This window comes from Podarcis muralis, chromosome 13, assembly GCF_964188315.1.
Source record: "Podarcis muralis chromosome 13, rPodMur119.hap1.1, whole genome shotgun sequence".
NCBI classification, from domain to species: Eukaryota; Metazoa; Chordata; class Lepidosauria; order Squamata; family Lacertidae; genus Podarcis; species Podarcis muralis.
In genome coordinates, this window is record NC_135667.1 from 23,895,525 (window position 1) to 23,917,634 (window position 22,110).

The 22,110-nt window shown below is 43.5% G+C and overlaps 1 protein-coding gene across 1 annotated transcript; it reads left to right on the forward strand.

The window, feature by feature from the left end:
* Window positions 1–809: 809 nt before the first annotated feature.
* On the forward strand, window positions 810–18,248 carry LOC144324904 (butyrophilin-like protein 9). The gene is made up of 10 exons (XM_077917193.1): window positions 810–947; window positions 2,320–2,676; window positions 8,124–8,408; window positions 8,835–8,933; window positions 9,683–9,709; window positions 11,281–11,307; window positions 11,861–11,887; window positions 14,601–14,627; window positions 16,741–16,767; window positions 17,428–18,248. Exons 1-10 carry the CDS (start codon window positions 881–883, stop codon window positions 17,982–17,984), a joined length of 1,500 nt encoding a protein of 499 aa, XP_077773319.1. The 5' UTR covers window positions 810–880; the 3' UTR covers window positions 17,985–18,248.
* The last annotated feature ends 3,862 nt before the right edge of the window (window positions 18,249–22,110 follow it).

Sequence of the window (22,110 nt, forward strand, 5' to 3'; positions counted from 1 at the left end):
GCAGCTGCTCATTCACCTTCTCTGTGGCTATTAAAATCCCATCTGCACTGAGAGATAGCAAGGAAGCCAAGGCCAGGAGCAAATGCCATCAGTTGTCTGTCAGCCTGAGAGGTCTCTGTCACTACATTTGTGTTCTACTACAGTATTTTAAAATTGTAAATGACCTCAAGTACATTGACTGAAAAGTGGTGTGTAATAAATGCTATATATATATATATATATATATATATATATATATATATATATTTATTTCAAAACAAGATAATCAGTATAAAAAAATAGAAAAATATACTTCAAAAATAGCTTGGCTACCAGGAAGAACATAACAAAACATGTACTGAATATGGCCCTCTGACCCACTTGCAAAAGAGGATACAGATTTGCATAATATATACCAGGAATGGTATATACACTAGTACCTCAGGTTACATACGCTTCAGGTTACAGACTCTGCTAACCCAGAAATAGTACCTCGGGTTAAGAACTTTGCTTCAGGATGAGAACAGAAATCGTGTTCTGGCGGTGCGGCGGCAGCAGGAGGCCCCATTAGCTAAATTGGTGCTTCAGGTTAAGAACAGTTTCAGGTTAAGAACAGACCACCGGAACAAATTAAGTACTTAACCCGAGGTACCACTGTATTATGCAAATCTTTATCCTCCTGGTATATTCCTGGTATATATAGCATAAACTAAGTTTTACAAAGCCAAAGTACATTACATGAAGATTAATATACAAAAATGTCTATATTTATTTAAATAAAGTAGACATAACTCTTGACAGTAATTAATAAATGGTGACCAGTGGATCTTGCAATTTTATATTTTATTTCTTCCCTCCAACAATTGTGCAGGTATAGTCCTATTCTTCAGATCTTTGACCCATGTTTTCCTCATCAACGACTGTTTGCATCTTGATCTTTCTGCAAATCTCCCATGTGGTAACTGTAGGTAAGCAAGCTACTTTTGTAAGGTTTACTGCAGTGAGCAGTTCAGCTCAGAGGTAATACTTGCGTGTAAAGCATTGGTCTTCAACTGCTGGCTCAGAACCCACTAATAGGTACTCCCACCATGCAAATCTGTGATAAAAGACTAAGAAATGAATCTCCAAATGCATGTTTGGGTTAAAAGTAGGTTCTGGGTCGAAAAATGTTGAAGATAACTGGTGCAAATTACAGCTGAGCAAAACATGCTTCTTAGAATCATAGAATCCAAGAGTTGGAAGGGACTCCAAAGGTCATCTAGTACAACCTCTTGCAATGTAGGAACCTCTCCTAAAACATCAGTAACACATGACCACCCAACCTCTGCTTAAGGTAAAGGTAAAGGTACCCCTGCCCGTACGGGCCAGTCTTGACAGACTCTGGGGTTGGTGCGCCCATCTCACTCTATAGGCCGGGGGCCAGCGCTGTCCGGAGACACTTCCGGGTCACGTGGCCAGTGTGACATCGCTGCTCTGGCGAGCCAGAGCCGCACACGGAAACGCCATTTACCTTCCCGCTAGAAAGCGGTCCCTATTTATCTACTTGCACCCGGGGGTGCTTTCGAATTGCTAGGTTGGCAAGCGCTGGGACCGAGCAACGGGAGCGCACCCCGCCGCGGGGATTCGAACCGCCGACCTTTCGATCGGCAAGCCCTAGGCGCTGAGGCTTTTACCCACAGCGCCACCCGCGTCCCTACCTCTGCTTCAAAACCTCCAATAAAGGAGAGTCCACCACTTTCCAAGGGAATCTGTTCCACTGTTGAACAACTCTTACTGTCCTGAAGTTCATCAGTATTCTGCAGAATAGAGTGGGGCTATTGCTTCTCTTCCTCAGAACATTATACAGTGGCAGCTCGGGTTGCGAACGTGATCCGTGTGGGAGGCAAGTTTGCAACCTGCAGCGTTCGCAACCCACAACACTGCGTTTGCACATGCATGGGTCATGGTTTGGCACTTCTACATATGCACAAGTGCCAAAACCCGGAAATAACCCTTTCCGGTATTTCCGGGTTGCAGTGTGCAACCTGAAAACACACAACCTGAAGCATCTGTAACCCGAGATATGACTGTATTTCAGTTGATGCAACCTAGAATAGCAATAGCTTTTTTGCTACTGCATGACAATGTTGACTCATGTTCAGATTGTGGTCCACTAAAACCCCTAGATCCTTTTCAAATGTACTATTGGCAAGCTGGTTTTTCCTGCCTGAGTGCAGAATCTTACACTTCTTACATGGGTGCCATATCTTCCCACCCCCAAAACAGAATTCCACGGAGGAATCACTGCCAGTAGTGGTCAATTTAAGGTGAACTTATGATTATTATTTTTATTCCCCAAAGGTCGATTTGCGATCATTCCACCCGAAAACCCTATAGTTGGTTTACTTGGAAAAGAAGTTATCCTGCCATGTCAATTAACAACTTCAAGCATACCAGAAAGCACCAGCATCCAGGTCCAGTGGATCTTGGATAAATCCTCAGAAAAAATTGACGTGAAATCCTACTATGGTCGAAACAGGCCAGAAACACAGGATAACAGATACCGAGGTCGAGCTGAGCTTTCCCGTATTGACCTTAGTAAAGGAAACATGTCTCTGATTCTGAAGAAAACCCAGCTGTCTGACCAAGGAAACTACAGCTGTATAGTCTTCCTTGGAGACTGGTATGAGGAGGTGGTGGTTGAGTTGCTTTTGGCAGGTGAGTTTATTCTTATTAGTCAATCAATCAACCTTTTTATTCGATCGTCAGTCAGAAAAAGTTCATTTGTCAATACACAGTTAAAACATCCAGGAAGATTTTAGAACTTAGCCAACACTAAAATGGGCTAAACAGATAGCCCCATATCAATACAGTCAATTATAGTCTTGCGACGCTTAAAAGCTAAAAAAAGAAATTTGACCACCAAGGAAGGTATACCTCTAGTGACATTATTCAGCAAGTGTAAAACCTGGTTTTCTCCGGGTAGGAAGCTAAATTGATATAGGAGTGGGTCTATAAAATTTTGTCTAAGCTCTGCATAAGAAGGGCAAGTCAAGAGAATGTGTTCGGTGGACTCAACCACACCCATGGCACAATGACAGGTTCTCTGGGCGTATGGTACTCCCCTATACCTTCCCCACAATATCGCAGAGTCAAGGACATTTAATCTAGCCGCTGTAAGAAGTCTGCGGTATTCCACATAGTGGATTTCTGCAAGGTAGGGAGCTGGTATGGTCCGATAAATCTGGTCCCCTAGAAACATCCCTGGTTTTACCTGGGCTATGTCCTCTTGTCTGGCAATGTCACTCAGTCTCCGGGAGATCACAGCTCTAGCTTGATTGTACGTCATAGACTCAAAGTAAAGGTGAGACAATCCGCAGGATTGAACCTCGTTAATGACCTCCCTTTCCCACGATGATTGGAAATCGTCCCTCAATATCAAGGGGGCAATACCCACTGGTTTAAAACAAAGCTTGAGCCATAGCCAGAGCTTCGTCTTCAAGGCCACATACCGTAGAGCTTGCCAGCCGACCTCTAATCTCATAACCACACCCGCTACCGAGGGGGGAATCCTAAGGATGGCTCTAAGGAATCGCGTTTGGATAGAATCCAGTTTCAAAAAATCCCTATGGGAGCCTAAAGAGATGCCCAACAAAAGAAGGGGGAGGACTTTCATTTGAAAGAGTCTCAAAGCTATCTTCACTGATTGAGCCTGATTCTTAGCATATAGAGATCTAATCTGGGTGGCTGCTTTAGATGCATTAGTTGTTATATAGTCTCTATGGGCCAGAAAAGACCTATTTGACCATATTACTTGTCCCAGATATTTAAAGCAGTTAACCTGCTCTAGGGGGATCCCGTTCATCGACCATCGATGGAGTCTCCGTCGGGCAGAGAAGACCATGATCTTGGTCTTAGCATAATTGGGTTGGAGCTCATGCTGATCACAGTATTCATATAGAGCTTGCAACATTCTCCTCAGTCCAATAGGGGATCTGGCAAGAAGTGCGGCGTCATCCGCATACAGAAGAACATTCAGAGATCGGCCTGCTAATTTGGGGGGTGGGGGGTGGAAAGCATCATTGGCCATGTGAGTCACCAGTGAGTTAATGTAAAAGCTAAACAATGCTGGGGCCAATAGACAACCCTGTCTTACTCCTCTAGTGGTGGTAACAGGGTTGGAGACTAGGCCTTTATTGTCTAGCCTGATTCTCAGAAAGGTGTTTGTATGGAGGCTGATAATCAGATGAAGGAGACCCTCTATTGTGTGGGCAGGTAATCCCTCCCCTACCTGGCCTGGTCTCCTAGGCAACGCTTCCCCCAGGTGGGATTGGGCAAATGACTGAGGTAGGCGGAGACCTCCAGGTATCCCACCTGAGGGAAGGCAAGGCCAAGCCTATGCTGTTGGAGCCGCTCCAGATCTAGGGGCTGCACGCGTCCACGCAAAGGGCGCCCCCCATTTTAAGCGGGGAGCGGTCATTGTATGGAGGCTGATAATCAGATGAAGGAGACGACGATCGATCTTTGTAGCAGCCAGTTTTGTCCATAGCTGCTTTCTAGAGATTTGATCAAATGCCTGCTTAAGGTCAATAAAAGCCACATGAAGAACCTTTGGGGCTTTGCCGGCATACTTTTCCGCCAGGTGATTCAAGGTTAATATTTGGTCTGTGGTAGATCTTCCAGGGCGAAAACCCGCCTGTTCATCGGCAATGATATTGTCGTCCTCCATCCATTTCGATAGTTTGTTTAGCAGGTACCCCGAGTAAATCTTCCCAATGACATTTAGCAAGCTGATTGGCCTAAAGTTGCTCAGCTCTGTACGTGGGCCTTTCTTATGTATTAATATAATCAACGCAGAGCTCCAGCTTGAGGGAAATTTTGCTGTTTCGTTTATATGTGTGTAAAGTGCTGCTAAAAGTGGGATCCACCAATCTTTATTTGCTTTGATGGCATCAATGGATATGAGGTCATCACCGGGGGCCTTGCCTGCTTTAAATCGATCTATGAGGGTTTCAACTTCAGGGCATGTAACTGGGTCCCAATCGGGCAGTGCTTCCGGCTCCACCGTATCTCCGCAGGCATCATGGGCTGCATACAGATTGGCGAAGTATCTTTCCCAAGTGTCCGCTGAGATGTGGGGTTCTATTCTTGCAAGCGGCCTACCCAGGTATCTGGAAATTAACTGCCAAAAAGAGGCTGGATTTCTATTCTCTGCAGCTATCAAAAGGTTGTTCCAATTGTTTCTTTCTGCCTCGAGCTTCTTTTCCTTTAGTAGGGCTTTGTAACTTCTCCTGAGGGTGATAAGGCAGTTATTTGGCATGGGGTCATTTGATGCTCTGTATGCCAACCATTCATTATACAGATGATTCTTGAAGTTTTAGCATTCCTCATCGAACCATTTTTTGTGGAAAAACTGTTTACCATGCTTTGAGGGGGACTGAGCTAGTGTTGGTTTTAGAAGTTCTACTAGTTTGTCATATATTGGTAGAGGCTCATATGCCTGCATAAGGGAAGCCCTTTTTATTTGGAGCTGATCAGACCAGAGAAGTTCGTTCAACTGCTGGGCCGAGTTGGAGGTCCATTTAAGGGCTGTAGGTCTTATCTCCAGATGATCATTTGATAGGTGCACAAAGGAGTGCCTATCAAGTTCGTCAGCCAGAGTCAAGGAAATTTCTAGAGGGAAGTGATCACTCTCCAATCTTGTAGCCACCTTAAAGCTGGATATTTTTGGGGTAAGGTTGGGAGATATCCATACAAAATCAATAGTGGACGCACGTGAGCCTGACCAATAGGTGAATTCAGCAGGGTAGTCCGAGCTGACTGCCCCATTTAGCAGAAGGAAATTAAGGGCCAGCAAGGTTTGCCTGCATTTGAAACCTGCGTAAGTGGCTATGTTATCTTTGAATTTCCTTGGTAAAAGATCTGTAGTCATAAGAGGTGAAGAAAGGTACTTGTTAAATTTAGAGAATAAGATTTGGTCAGTATGTGACAGGCGTCCATTAAAATCTCCCGCCAACAGAAAAGTGGCTTCGGGGTATTTATCAAAAAGCGTTTCCATTGTCACTTGGATTTCCTGCCATCTCAGGTCAACCAAATTTCTCTTATAAATTGGACATAAGTATATATTGATCACTACTATTGTTTCCTCTGCTGTTTGCAACTTTATAATCAGCATGAGTGATGACTGGGTGTCGATTTTTTCGGCCTGAAGATTTATGGCTAAGGAAACAAAAGTAGCCAAGCCTCCTTGCGGTCTACCATGTGATAACGAGTTCTGCGTGGCATTCAGGTAGAAGCCCTGTATCCTGTTAGATAGAAGTCCTCACAAGCCCATGACTCTTGGAATAGAAGGATGTGGCTGCCATTTATATAGGCAACAAATGATGGATCTGTCAGTTTGGATTTAATACCAGCCACATTCCATGATAGTAGTGTAAGAGGCCGCTTTGTGTTTCCCTCAAGTCATGATTTCTCTTGTGTGGTTAATCCTGGAGAATCCAAGTGGGGGTGCACGCTGCGTGAAGGGGCAGTAGGGTGAAAAAAGGCAGTGATTTTTGATTGTTTGCATTTCAGGTTCAAGTTGTCACATGTCACAGGAGCAGCCAGTGGCTGGGGCAAATTTATAGATCACTGTAAGAGAGAATTTTGATACGAAGGGGTGTTACTAGCCGGCAAGTCCATAGACTCGTCGTTTGCCGTATGCTCTGTAGTTACAGGGGTCGTGCCTTGAGGATCGAGGCTTGTTGATGGGAAAGCACTATGTAAGACAGAAGAAAGACATCCTTTTCGGTTAGCTTCCAGTAGCTTGTTTAGCCTTACCACTGCCTCAGTGTTTGTCCAAAGGGCTACTGGATCTCCCAGTGTCTCTTGCATCATCATGGTATCAGCACAAGGAGTGCAGCCATTTTGAGGATTGGAGATCGTTATCGCTGCAGGGGGGTTCACATGGGCTTGTGTCTGCCAATCTTTAGGAGCATCTATAATGGCCAAGGCTGGACCCGTCAAAGCTCTACCGCTTAAGGCAGTCCCTTCTAGCTGGTGGGATGGTCGGCTAGTAAATCGTAGGGAGGGGTTCATAGGAAGGGTCCATTGCTGCAAATTCCGGTCATAATCCTCAATCCTCCTTGTAGGCCGGCTAACCAAATTTGCTGAGTTTGGGATTTTCCCAATAATGCCCCTACAATTGTTAAAGAAGCATCTTTGTGGGAAGATTCCATACCAGTTGAGGCGATTTTGAAGTTTGCTCAAAAGTGCAGGAAGCCTGGGAGAGTTGAACTTGAGCAACAAGCGCTTAAATTTTGGAGTCTCTGGCAGCCATTCTAATGATAGAAGATCACCCTGGGCCATTCTTATTAGTATTATTATTAGGGTTGCCAAACTTCTGGGGCTGACCTGGAGTCTCTAGGTTTGCCTGCTCCACTCCAGGGTGCAGAAAGAAGACTTGAATCTCCAGGTAGGCAAGAGCACCTTTGGGGGAATACCATGTTTTTAGAAGACTCTGCATCAAGCTTGCAGGCTTCAAGCCGGCAGAAGCCAATTGCTTTTTTTTTTGCATATGAGGTGTGTGTGTGTGCGCGTGCGCACGCCACTTAACCTCCTTTTCCAGGGCTCTGTGGTGGGAGGGAGAGCAGAGGAAGAAAAGGAAGTGTGCTGGGTTCTAGAGGAGGATGGGATTAAGAGTATGCATGGACACTTGGCACAAGATGCATGGCTGCAGAAGAGATAAGAGCACATGAAGAATAACAGCAGTGGCCAAGCCTTGCTGCCTCCACCACCTACACCTAACTCCTGGATGTTCTTCTTGAGCACGTCTGAGGACACAGGGACATTGCCATGTGCTGTGGGCCATATTAAGCATACATTTTCAGAAATACAAGTTGTCAAACTTAAAACTGTAGAACCCAGGTCAGTGACTCACTCATTCAGACTTCTCCATCTCTTTGCAGCCATGAGCACCACTGACAGGACCAATCATCCTGTAGCTTGACAATACAGTAGACACAAAAAAGGAATTTTGAACAGTAGCTTGTCACAAAATGTGTACTGTAAGAACTGACTGTAATAATGCATCATTCCTCGTATTTGGTCAGAGTGCAGAAACTCTAGATAGGTTCTATGATACTTGGAGCAATGGCAAATTAATATGTGGTGTTCTTTTTGTGCAGCACAAGGAACAGAGCCCACCATTGCCTTGGTGGATTATAAAGGCTGGGGGATTGGCCTCGCCTGCAGCTCCAACGGTTGGTACCCAAAGCCCAAGGCTTTCTGGCTGGACAGTGAAGGGAAAGTCCGAAGTAAACAGTCAGACACTACAATCACAGAGACCAAGGCAGGGGACTTCAGTGTTTCCAGTTCCATTACAACAGAATCAGGAGTTGACCATGAAGTCTCTTGCAAAATCATCAACGAATTGCTAGGGATGGAGAGTGAATCGAGAATCCTTATCTCTGGTGAGTAGGAGTGAAGCAAAAGTGCCAAGAGGTTAAATGCTTTCAATGTGTTTTCAGTACAAGTACTATAAGAAGAGAGAGGTTTGGGAAATTTATTCCATTTTGATGCCTCTGAAGTACACCAGGCTCTTTGAATGGATTATCCAGATTATCTACAACTGTAGTTCTGCTCAGCAGCATTTCATCAGTTATCATCTGGGGTAATGGCTAAAGTGTCTTCTGGTTCCCATATCCACTATTCACCAGAGAGGCAGGCAGGTCACAGCTGAAGCCACCCTCCCCCCATTGGCACAACTTCAGCTGAGTTCTGCCAATTCCTCCCAAAATGGGAAGTTCAGGAGAGTTTGGGGCAGTGCAGGAGAGTGCTAAAATCAGACTCTGGTTAGGTTAGTTTTGCTGTAACTGATATTTTAATGTGTGTTTCAGATGCCCTTTATCCTGCCACTTCCCCTTGGCTAGCACCCTTCCTAATCATTCTGTTGATTTACATCTGCCTTCTTGTTGGTGCTGGGTACAAAGTCAGACGTAAGTATTTAATCTCATTTTCATAATCTCATTAAACTGTAGATGTGAACTTTACAGAAAATTTCTGTTTGTACCTATGTTTATAAAAATGAGTGGTGTGTTCTTGGGTATAGAGAAAAAAATACATACCAGTTACATCAATGCATATTTACTACAGCCAGTAATTGCTCCTTAAACTGCTAAAATGAGCATAGTTTAAAAGCTGCTTCAGGCAATCAGAATCACTTCCCCAACAGATAGTTGGCAAATTTAGTGCAGTTTACATTTTAATGTGGCTCTACCTACTTTGGACTCAGCAAACCAGGATGCGAACCAAAATGCAAATTTATTGAATTTTGTAATTCATTTTTTCAACCTGAAATATATTAGGGGAAAATGTATACAAAAAATGCATATACAGTGGTACCTTGGGTTATGAACTTAATTCGTTCCAGAGGTCCATTCTTAACCCAAAACCGTTCTTAACCTGAGGTGCACGTTCGCTAATGGGGCCTCCTGCTGCCACCGCACGATTTCCGTTCTCATTCTGGGGCAAAGTTCTCAACCCAAGGTACTACTTCCAGGTTAGTGGAGTTTGTAACCTGAAGTGCTTGTAACCTGAAGCGTTTGTAACTGAGGTACCACTGTATTAGTGAAAATAATGCATCATATTAAAAGAAATAGCCTTCAAAAATGCGTGTATTAGGAGAAATAAGGACTGTCAGATAAATAAATTGTCTGATTTCTATCATTTGCTATATTTATTTCAGAGAGTTATCAGAAGTTATCTCAATGTGGTGAGTAATTGATAATGACATATTGTATACATATCATTTATGTAAGGGATGGGGAGTTCACTACAATGTTATTGGGAGAGGTATAAAGAATCATAATCAAATTCCCTGGCACGTCTATTTTCCTTTCCTTGGATGAAAACTAATTCCACCACTGCAGAGCATCAAGCCCTATTATTCAACTATGGCTAACCATGGAATATTCTGTTATTTAGCTTTTCTGGGGTTTAATTTGCCTTTTAAAATGATTATTTGTTAATTTAAAATTCTATTCATATTTTCTGTAAATTAGTTATATTCACACTTTTGCTATCTGATCTTCTGATGAAGGGCAATCAAGATACATTTTGAGTATCAAAGATGTCTCTAAGTGATGGACAATTAAAATCATACCCTCCAACATTTCTCTGATGAAAATAGGGATGTCCCATTCCATAATGATAATTTTACTATTTATACCCCACATATCTGGCTGGGTTGCCCCAGCCACTCTGAGCAGCTTCCAACATACATAAAAACACAATAAAAAATTAAACTTTTTTGAAAAACAAACAAAAAACTATACAGGATTGCTTTCAGACAGCTTGGGAGTCAAATAACTCCAAACCCTCTAACATTTCTCCAATGAAAATAGGGACAACCTAAGGAAAAGTGGGACACTCTGAGATCAAATCAGAAACTGGGATGACTTCTCTAAATCAGGGGCATCCCTGGAAAACAGGGACACTTGGAGGGTCTGGTAGATGAAGTCATGCTCAGACATCATCTTCCTGCTGAGATCTGTAGGATCAATTGAAATAAGATCGCTGATTATAGTGAGTCTACTTTTATTATGATTTGTTAGATGTAACCAAGAAGTGGGGGAATCCACAATGGCTACAATTTATTTCTGGTTGTTTTGGAGAGAAGCATTAAATGCATGCTTACCATTTCTGGAGATGACGCCTACCTTAAATATTGCCACTTGAATCCCTGGTGACTTGTGGCTAGGAGTGCCTTTTGTCAACTTGGGCAGGTGCCACAGCTAGAATCATTCCTGAACTGTGATAGCTTGACCACAAGAGATCAGTCATTGGAAATGCCAAGACCCTAGTAATTCATTCTATACAGGACTTCTCTTGTGGTTGATCTGGAAACTGCAGTCAGTGCAGAATGCTGCAATACTGGCTGCACTGGCTGCAACTTTGATACTAAGCTAAGTTAAAGGTATTGCTATTAGTATGTAAAGCCATTAACGATTTGAAACCACTTTACATGCCAAGTTGAATGTTTCAGTCCTCAGAACTTGCACTTTTACAGGCGCCACAAACTTCTTTATTTCAGCAAGTCTCCCTAGATATATATTTACGTAGTTATCTATGCTCTATTTCAGTGATATTTATCTTTTGTATACTTTTTAATCAGTCTTGTGGGTTTTAACTGAGTTTAGCTGTGTTTTACCAATAGTTTCAGTCTGCGCATCACTTTAAAAGCTTTATGATTGTGGTGTACGAATCTTTCTAAACAGATACAGTGCAGCATATAATGTTCAGTAAATAAATGACTAATGTTGCAATGCATCTTGTTTTCTGCAGAAAAACAGAAGACTGAAGCACAAGCTGGTAAATGCCTCTAAGAGAGATTCACTTCGTCTATAGCACTGTTCCATAATTGTTTATATTTTTAGCATATACTAGCAGTATTGTCTTCAGGGTGACTAACAGTAACACTTTTTAAAAAGCCCAGTAAAGAGTAGCAGGAGAAAAATAGCAAAATTTTAACCACAATAAATGAGTAAACAACAGAATATTTTTTTAAAAAAAAGATCTTATTGCCTGGCAAAACTTAATGAGCTGGAATAGCTATATGACTGGATGGTCATACAGTAGCCCTGGTGACTGAAGCTATTCAAAGCAGAGGTTGGGTTGAGCAAGGAAGGAATAATCCTGTCACATCCTCAAGATACCTTGCCAAGGTAATGCTTTATATACCATATCTTGTATTATTAATAGTAGTTGTGTTGGCAATAGTAACTAACAGCCAGAGTAGTAGAAGGGACTCTCCCCACATAAGATACCCCTTTAGCTACATTGGTGGAAGTAAATTCTTGATTAATCATACTTACATGTATGTATAGAGTGTGTATGACTAACATTTTGCTATCATTCTTTTCAGACCTAAATCATGTAACCGAAGCAATAGGTAAGATCAGATTGTTTCCCTTTTCTCAAGCTCCCTTTTATATATAGGCAGGATTTCTTCTATCCTTCCAAGATTTCAAAAGCCCAATTTTCTGCAGTATAGGTTCATCAATTCATCTCCTGTCTAGGCATTTCATATTGCTATGAAGTTTTCGTTGGCTGTTTGCAGTATGGTAGCGCAGCAGAGAGCTTGCTGGGGAGACCATGCATTAAAAAGGGACTCAAAAATAACTTAAACAAGGTTTTAATTACAAAAACAAAAACTCCTTTTACACTAAATACATTAACAAACAAACATGACCCAACCACCAACCCATCCCCCAGGGTAATGGGAGAGCTAGGTGCTGCTCCTTATATACTGCACCCAGATGCTGACACACCTTAATCAAATACAACTCAGCAGCACCTACTATGTTTCACAGCTGTAAAGCTGGGTCTCGTTATCTTGCTCTGGCCCTTGCTCTGGCCCCTTAAAGACATACACATCGAGTGGAACAATGATGAACCTTTACATTTAAAGAAACCATTCAACAGTTTTATTCCTGGAACCATGTTCAAATTGACAAGTGCAAGAGGCATTTCAAACTGGAAGCATTCCATAATGCTGACAACTTGGAGTTGGGCTGTTAAGGGTCTTCCAGATATATCAAGAAAGGAAAGGATGAACTAGATCCATTAGCTAGAGAAGAGAAAGCCAAGGAGAAGGAGATATGTAATCATGTTTATATGTTGGGGGGGGGGGGATAAAAATAGGAAGAATAATATATGTATTCTTCTGGTTTTAACGTGTGACTTATAATGTACCAGGAATTCAAGCAGTAAAACACCGTGGGCAAGCCCTGCCACTGCCTATGTATGGTCACAACTGAAGCATTGACTGGCTCCAGTAATTTTCACAGCAGATCTGCCAAAAGCCATCTTCTGCCTCCTGCTTTTTTCAGATCCACTGTTAGATAGAACTCTCTCATGCAGAAGCTAAGTCAGGAAGAGCCGTTTCCACCCTAGCAGGATTGCAGCCCGAACTCTCTCCCCACTGCCTCTTCCCTCTGCCCATGGCTACAGCTGTCCTGAGCTTGGCTGGTGAGCTGAAGTGGTCATCACTTTCCTCTTTCTCCCATGTGAGCCTCTGGGCAGATCCACAACATGTGTTTTGGAGCACAGCCAATGGAGCACAGCCAGTGCTTCCAAAGTGAATAACACTTGCCAAATTATGGGCAAAGATCATGGAACTTTGGAGTGTCAGGCATAGCCCTATTGGCTTTAGCCCAAACGTAGCAGAGTTTTCCTGCACAGCGAAGAAGCTAGTTGCGGCAGTAATGACTAGTCAGCTAGACTCAGAATAACTATTTACAGGATTTATTAAAAAGGAGAAAATAAAACCAGCAGAGTTTCTGCATACAAATAAAAGCAAAATAAATCCTCTCTTTCTCTCTCTCTCTCTCTTAACCATACACAGCACTCCTACTCCTAACACACCTTACATCACACTGTGCTAGCACTCCCTAGATAACAGAGTTGAGTGCTGGTCGTTAACCAATCAGAGTGAGTAGTTTCTAGGTCAAGCTGACCTGGGCTTTCTGCCAAGAGTAAATTGACACTGCCTTGAGTTAATTGTGCGAAGCTAGAATCTGCAAGTTTCCCATGAGAACCAATTAACAGAAACTGAACAAAAGAGGCCCAAGATTTTGTTTTGATTTTGTCTTTTGTCCTCTATGATCAGTGTAAAACTTCTACTTTGCTTAGTTCCCCTTTTGGTCTTTAACCTTTATTTTTGGAAGAATTGGGTGAAATTGTCAGGCATGGGTTTTTTCCCCATTCAGTGGGGATAAATCCTTCCAAAATTAAAAAGAACACCTGCTGCAAAGTTTCACCTTCCCCAAATAAGGGTAGCCCGGTAAAGGATTCCAGGGGGCGTGGCCTAGTCCTAAGCCTAAGGAGGTGTGGGCCCACGGCACGCCCCCACGCAGTAACACTGTGGGAGGTCCTAGTTGACGTGCCTCAGCAGGACTCCTCCCACTGGTGATTAACCCTTTCGGCTCAGAGCCGGTTAATAGTTAGGACCAATGCCTAAGGCCAATACCACTCAATTCCTGTAATCAATACAGTTGTGGCCTAATTCGACCCATTAACCTGAATTCTTGTGTCCTGTGTCTTTATTTCTTCGGGGGGGAGGCGGGAACTTGCCACGCAACCTTTATTTTTGGAAGAATTGGGTGAAATTGTCAGGCATGGGTTCCCCCCCCCATTCAGTGGGGATGAATCCTTCCAAAATTAAAAAGAATACCTGCTGCAAAGTTTCTGTAGACTTTCCGTTTGAGGTAGCTAACAATAAGCCACATAAATTGCCTTTTAAAGTCATATATGAAAACAGCATATATGAGACAAGTACTTCTGGGAAAGAAATCTTCCAAATTATGGACAAATAGGTACAGGGTTGTTTTGTGCTGGGCACAAACCAAATTAAAAGGAATTTGCTCCCCTGTCTGTGGTTTTGAGAGCAGATTTTATTATGAGAATAGCACACATCATACAGGTATCCATAGGAAGGTAATCTGCACAATTGCAGGAGGACAGAGGCTATAAAATTACGATGAATGGAGGATGGGCTGCTTCAGGCTAGTGTTCTGCTCAAATTGCACCACGTATCCCAGTAACTGAATGAAAAGCTGGGTATATGTGTGCTAAGATTTACTCTTTTTCATTTATTGTTGTAGAAACTGAGAAACGCACAGGACAAGCAAGTGAGTATTCTTTTAATGAACAACTAGCCACAAAGTGCCTGTAGTCTTTGATAAACTGCAAGCTTCTTTCCTGCACTTATGTGAGCCATTCTTACCAACTCCTTGATACACAACAAAGGCCAGCAGACTTGGGTTGGCGCTGAGAAAGCCCTTGGGGTTTTTTAACTTCCAGATCTCCAGACAGGCATTTTAGAGGAAGGGTTGGATATACAAATCAAAATGACTCTGCAACCTGAAAATACAGACAATGCACCTACTTTTATCCAAGAAAATCTTTAATAAAAAATATTTTAAAAAATAGAAAATGAAATAAACAAATCCATGTTCCTAGTAGAATAAAGAGCATGGGGAACAGGCCCACCTATTGACTGCTAAACAAATAATAGCACAATACATTCTGATGAACTCCTGTTTCAATAACTTCGCTGGATGTGGTCTGAAGAATCATTTATTGTTCTTGGGACAGTGAAATAACTTATTATCATAAGAATTTATATGTGATAATAATAGTTTTCAATATCTACATAAGGAGGGACATGACTGCAATGGGGAAGGAGGAGATGAACAGCCAGCAGTGCAGAGCATTAGGTGGTGGGTGCCTGGCAGTGGCAAGGAACAAGGGGTCACGGGGGGTCACGGGGAGCAGCACTGGGTTTTGCATCTAGTATGCACTGAAAGCAACATAGGTCCTATATAGATCTTCAGTTGTGTAGCTTGACCTCACATCTTAGTCATTCGCCTCTTCACGTTTATTTTCTTAAGTCTTCATTGTTCTAATTCAAGTCATTCTTTTATAGGTGTTCAGGAATTGGGATACCGTTTTGGTGAGACAAAATGTGATGTATGGATTTAGAGGCAGGGATTAGGGATTGAATTAACAGGGAAGGAGTAGGATGGTGACATGCATTTTGGTAGGAGAAAGTACTGTATTTTGCAGTTTGGATCGGAATTATTTTTTGCTAACATTTATTTCATGTATAGTTAGTACTATATAGAATTCCAAATATATAATAGTATTATGAGTTTACCCTGCAATATATTTTCCATAGGTTGGATCCAACTAAGTTAGTTGCACTTGGTCCACCTTTAAATCAATGGGACAAATACGTCACCATGACTAATTTCTTACTTTAATTTCAATAGGACCTAAGCGTGACCAAGATCACATCTGCACCATACATTTAAAACAATATTATACCACTTTATCAGTAATGGCTTTCCCCAAAGCATCTTGGAACCCTTATTTGTTAAGGGTGCTGGGAGTTGTGAGGAAACACACACAACCACTATTCCTTTAAAGCCCTAAATGGTCTCAGTCCTGTATACCTGAAGGAGCGTCTCCACCCCCATCATTCAGCCCGGACACTGAGATCCAGCGCCAAGGGCCTTCTGGTGGTTCCCTCATTGTGAGAAGTGAAGTTACAGGGAACCAGACAGGGGGCCTTTTCGGTACTGGGGCCCACCCTGTAGAACACCCTCCCACCTGATGTCAAGGAAATAAGCAGCTATCCTATTTTTAAAAGACATCTGAAGGCAGCCCTGTTTAGGGAAGTTTTAAATGTTTAATGTTGTATTGTTTTTAACATTCAACTGGGAGCCTCCCAGAGTGCCTGGTGAAACTCAGCCAGATAGGCGGGGTATAAATAATAAAATTGTTGTTGTTGTTATTCCCCTCATAGAGCTGTGCTTTCCAGAGGATTGATGGTTAAACCACTGTGGGAATTGTAGCTCTATAAGGCGTCTCCTAACAGCTCTCAGCATCCTTAACAAACTGCGGTTCCTAGGATGCTTTAGGGGTAGTCATGGAATAATAATGCTATAAATATAAGTTGAGGATGTAGACTAAGTTTGTCATGATGCGCAACCCCATATATTTTGACAATGATATCACTAATTGGAATATTCTTTCACTTCAGGTCAAATCTGCATTGAGTTGGGTAAGGCAGATGGCTTTTGATGAGGCAATGATTGTTCTGTACTGAAGTATTGTTTTCTAGTATGTTAATTGGGTCTAAATCACTTTATTCAATTCTGAAAAATTCTGGGTTGTTCACTTGTTTCATAGATGTTTCTCTGTACTCTATGACTGATCAATTTTCTCTTCTGCTTGTAGAGGTTAGAAGAGCTCAGCAATACGCAGGTAAGGAAACTGTCATGATTAGGCTTAATGCATGGATGTGCGTACATGACTCAAATGTCATCACTCAGTGACTTGTGATCCTTTTTCATATGAAAACATCACAGTAGCAATGGATTAATTCAATTTGTGCTTTCATAGTTTTAATTCAGTCTGAGGCAATCAGAATTCAACATCAGGACGGCTAAAACTGTCCTATCCTTGCTCTCGTTGTATGAAAGTGCAGAGCTGACATGCACACAGACCAGAGAGGAACTGAGCTAACAGATTTCTTTAGGGCTGTACTTTGCATGTGGCTGTCTGTATAGAGAAGTCAGCACTGGAGCTCTTTCTCATGTGCATTATTATTAATTAATATCAAAAGAGCCCTGGGAAGAAAACAGATACACAATGTAAAATTAAGAACAAAACAAAAACATTCTGAAACAGGGGAAGGTGTGATGACGACACCTCTACAGCCATGTCTTTCTATTGTACTGAGTTCCTACACAAGTGTGTTGGCATTTCTATATAGACAAACAAATGAAGTTTCTGTATCCAAGTTGTGCAGTAACTATAATTGGTCAGCTATGAAATAAAATGTGTTTTCTACAGCAGATTGAAACATCTATGCTCCTGAACTAAAAATTGTTTCCTTTCTCCCTGTGTTTGCTTCCCTTATAGTTGCTGTCACTTTGGATTCATATTATAAACATCCAGAAATCAGCATCAGTAAGGATAAAAAAAGAGCCAGCCTTCAAACTCTCCCCCCAGAGAAAGAAGAAACTGCTATGGGAAATCGGATTTTTGTGGGGAAAGAATGTTATGCTGCTGGGAAACACTACTGGGAGGTGGAGGTGGGAGAGAGGTTGGACTGGGAGCTGGGAGTGCTGACTCAGGCTGAAAGGGATAAATTCCGAGAGAAAAGAGTTGTTAAGTCCTTTGAGGAAGGCTGGTGGGCTCTAAGAAGCAGCCAAGGAAAATTCTTTTCTGTTCCATGTGAGAAAGAGATTGAAAAGAAGCCACACCTGTCTTATTCAGTGATTGGTTTGTTACTGGATCAAGAAAAATGGGAAATCTCATTTTATAAGTCCAGAGGTGCCTATTTCCTTATAGATTCTATCCCCATTAAATCCAGGGACAAATTGTACCCATTTTTAGATTATGGCAGTGCTTCAGAAAACAGTGGTCCAAAGTCATTAAAGAAAAGCATTTCAAACTTTGTAAAGAAACACTTATAGAAAAGAAGAGTTCTCAGGGAAGAACTGTTGGCATGAAATGCCCAGGCTTCACAAGCAGGGTAGAATAATGGAAACAGTACTAGCACGATTGAACTGACGGATATTTTGCTTTGCTTTTGCCATTTCCTTTTCTTTTATTTGTTTTTAAAAACCACTGCTATGGATATACATTTATGGCACCAACTCAACCACCATACTGTACATTTTCCTTCATTTTTGTGTATGAGCCTTTGTCATATTTGTAAATAAAAAATACTAAAAACAGTGTTTGTTGGGAGTTGAATGCTAGTAGTGGGGTCCTCACCCCCCCCCAGACACAAGTGAAAGCCTTTACGTAGTAGAGTTCATGTGCAAATCAGGCAGCAGAGTCGAGATTAAAATGGGGCAAACTGTGTTTAAGGAACAGTTGAGATAAGTAAGAAAGAAGGTGAAAGGGAAAAATGAGCGAATGTGAAAATGGGGAAACAGAAGGGGTTGCAAAAAGGAGGGAATGGGAGACATGGAAATTGGGTTAAAGGTTAAAGCAGGGGCATGCAACTGTCTGAAGAAAAGAAGGGGATGATGTCTTCATAACTGAGCAGAAGGTAAAAAGAGTGTTATGAGGTATATGACTGAACAAACATGCTTGTACACCACACACAGCAACTCAATGCACAGGTCCATGAGGATTACAGTCATACCTCGTGTTGCATTCTGCTCTTGTTACGGACTTTCAGCTTATGAACGCTGCCCCCACGGAAGTGTTTACTTCCAGGTTCGTCGCATGCACAGAAGCGATTTGCGCACTTCATGCATGCACGGAAGAGCTTGATCACACCACACACATGCACAGAAGAGGCACTCTAGTTGCTGACTTTTCAGGGTGTGAATGGTACCCCAAAATGGATTACGGCTGCAACTTGAGGTACCACTGTAATACCTTTTGTATGGAGTCAATATGTGAGTAGCATTTTCATTTTAACAAAAACAAAAAGAGCTTGTTACAGTAGGAAGTAGGGTGTGGTGTTTGCCTCCTAGAATGGGTCATAAGGAAAGGGTTAAATGACTGTGATGTGATTGGCCAGTGAGAATGCAAGGGGAGGAGTAAAAGTTAGAGTGGGAGTTTTTGAAAGTCAGTTGAGGTTGGGGAGTTGAAGAGGGAAGAGGGAGGATAGGTCTGTGGGTTGGTAGAGTTGTATTGTGAGGGAGTGAGAGGAATTGTTAGGTGGAGTCAGATAGATAGTTGGAATAATCAGTTTGAAGTTGTTAGACACGTATAGGACAGCAAAGGAACTAAGTTTAAGAAACTGACAAGAAAAATTAACTAAAACCATAAGCTTGTTCTGCATTTAAAAATAAACTTGATCATTTGTTAATGTTAACAACTGTCTGGTCTCCATGTGTCCCCGAGAGAAACGGGGTGGTAGCAGCAAAGAAAGCAATCACAGTGGTGGCACAGCGTCAATAGACTGTCAAACGTCCGGGGGCCCTGTGTGATCGCCGCATAGGGAAATATTGGTTATTACATGGAAATGAAAAGAGGCAATGCAGATTGATGCTGCTTCGTACAGCAAGTACAGACACCTTAATCCTAAAGAGCAAAGAGAGTCCCTAACTAGACACTGGGTGTAGATGTGTGCTGCAGACTCCCACTAAATGAAAAGGGAGGGGTATTCCTGATCCAGAAGCAAGCAGAACACAATGTGAGGGATTTGAGATCTGTGCCTTTTGAAATCCATTGCTTTTCATTAATTGGTTGAAATACTTTTGTTCTTTTAATCTAGAAGGGAGAAAGTGTTTTGGATATTGAAAAGTTAAATTGATTTTGGTAGAGAGGAGAACTGCATGCAACTGGAAGCAAGTGTTCCACACACATTTTAAAACATTGGTGTGCTTAGCTTGTTGACAAGGGATACACAAATTAAAAAAAAAAGTCTTGTGATAAGCTTTATATATGGAATCACTCTTGTCTGAAAATCATACTTGGGCCCGCTTACATGGACGGTCTTCCCTTGTCCAAATATGTGCACACAATTATTTATTTATTTATTTCAATGGAAATATGCACACTAAATAAGCATTGTAGAAGCTCTACTGTGGTGAAAACAAGAAGGTTAAAAATTGCAGGCCTGGCAACTCAAAACGTTATCAGTTGCCACCGATTATAACTTTTTGTATTTAATTCTAATTCTAGATATCTGATTATAATCTAATAGATGTCAGCAGCAATACAGAGGAGAGGAAATACAATATACGGTTTGCACCAGAGTTAGGGATAGTGACAGTTCAGACCAATACTTTTAAGCTGGGCACTTTTGGTAAGTGTCTTAGGTTCTCCAACAACCACTGTAGGATCTGCAAATCAGCTGTGTTTCCCTTTACCAAGATTTGGGTGAGATGGAGTTATTGGAGATGGCTGGTGCAGAGTTCCTCGGTGTCTAAAATGCTAACCCTGTAATAACTGTTGATCTGACTCCCGAGCAAACTATCAAATTTCCAATGGTCTTCTCTTGCATTTGTCATTCCACTGCCACTCACACTTATCTGGGCCAACAGGAAGAGAATAAGGAGGGGGCAGTGGTGTAGCGTGGGGGGTGCAGGGGGGGCTTGCTGCACCGGGCGCAACATCTGGGGGGGCGCGCTCGCCGCCTCTGGAGTCGCAGAACAGCCTCGGGCACAGGCTATAGCAGAGCCCCATGTCTCGGGAAGGAGGAAGCCCTGGCCATGGGCGCTGCCCCCAGGTAGTGCAGCAGGAGTCAGGCGGCGAAGGGGAGCCCGGGGGAGCGGAGGCGCCGCGGGGACACGGCTCGGGAGCTGCCGCTGAGGAGCCAGAGCATCGTCCCCGGGAGGAGAGGAGGAGCGGTGGCGGCGGGGAGCCGGGCAGGGAAGTTGCTGCTGGTGATGAAGAGGCGGCAGCGGGGGGAGGCGGACTTCTCTCCCTCTCTGGTGCTGCTGCTGTGAGGCGCTTGCCAGCCCACCGGCCCCTCCTGAGCGGGATATGGGTGGGCATACGGGGTGGGTGGGGGAGAGCGCCGGGCCCGCCTCGTGCCCTGACAGGAGCCTCCGCTGCACCCACGGGCGCCCTTGACGCGGTGCCCCTCATGCCGCCTCGAGAGGCGTTGGGGGGCAGCAAGACTCCGCCGGGCCCCGCCCCTCACTCCGCGCTCGGCTTCAGGGCTGTCTTGCGAGGGGGCGGCGGGAAAAGGCTCTGAGGAGAACCTCGCTCGCTGTCCCGCGTCGCTTTTCCTCACGTCATTTTCCCTTTCCCTTGAGGGGACGGGGAGGTGAAGGGAGCCTGCCTTCCTCCTTGCACGTGGCGAGTCGTCGGTGGAGGTAGAGAAACCACGCACATTAGATATTAATAATAATAATAATAATAATAATAATAATAATAATAATAATGGTTTGAAATTTAAGACTCCCCCCCCCCAAGGAAAAGGCACTTTCTTGCCCTGTCCGTGGACCAGGAGGTCATGGCGGGCGAGGCCTTCAGCAGCGGGGCCCTTATTTGCGCTGCCAGCCTGACCTTCACCCTCTTACATATAGAGAGGAAAGGAGACGCGGAGGTGCAAAGGCTTGCGGGGCAGAAGTAAGCCCCGCTGAGTTCATCAGGGGTGCCAACATGAATACAGTATGATATTGGGGGGGAGGCAAGTAAACCCCACCCTGCATAGTTGATCACATTGGCAATGCCCATCAACTGGGGGACTGGCCCCCTCAAATGTTTTATTGGGGGGCCTGAAGCAGTGGCGTAGCGTGGGGGTGCAGGGGGGCCAGGCGCAACATCTTGGGGGGGGGCGCTCGCTCGCACTTGAGTGCTAAAATCCACGGGATAGGGGGCGCAAATTACTTGCCTAGCCCCGGGTGCTGACAACCCACGCTATGCCACTGGGAGGGGGCTCCGCTAGGGGTGCCACAGAAGATGGCCGACAATACCATCTCTCCAACTCACACGAGGTAATTTAGAGGCTGTAATGGGAGTAACCAGCCTCCCAAATTCTTCCCGGTGGAAGGGAAGATGCAGTCTCATCTGTGGCTGCCTACAAACCACCCCTGAGTTCGTAAAGAAGGAGGGGGTGGGGGCACTGGATGGAAAGCCCTCAAGGGAGCTCAGATCTCCTGGACGCTGTCTCTGTGAGCGCTCCAA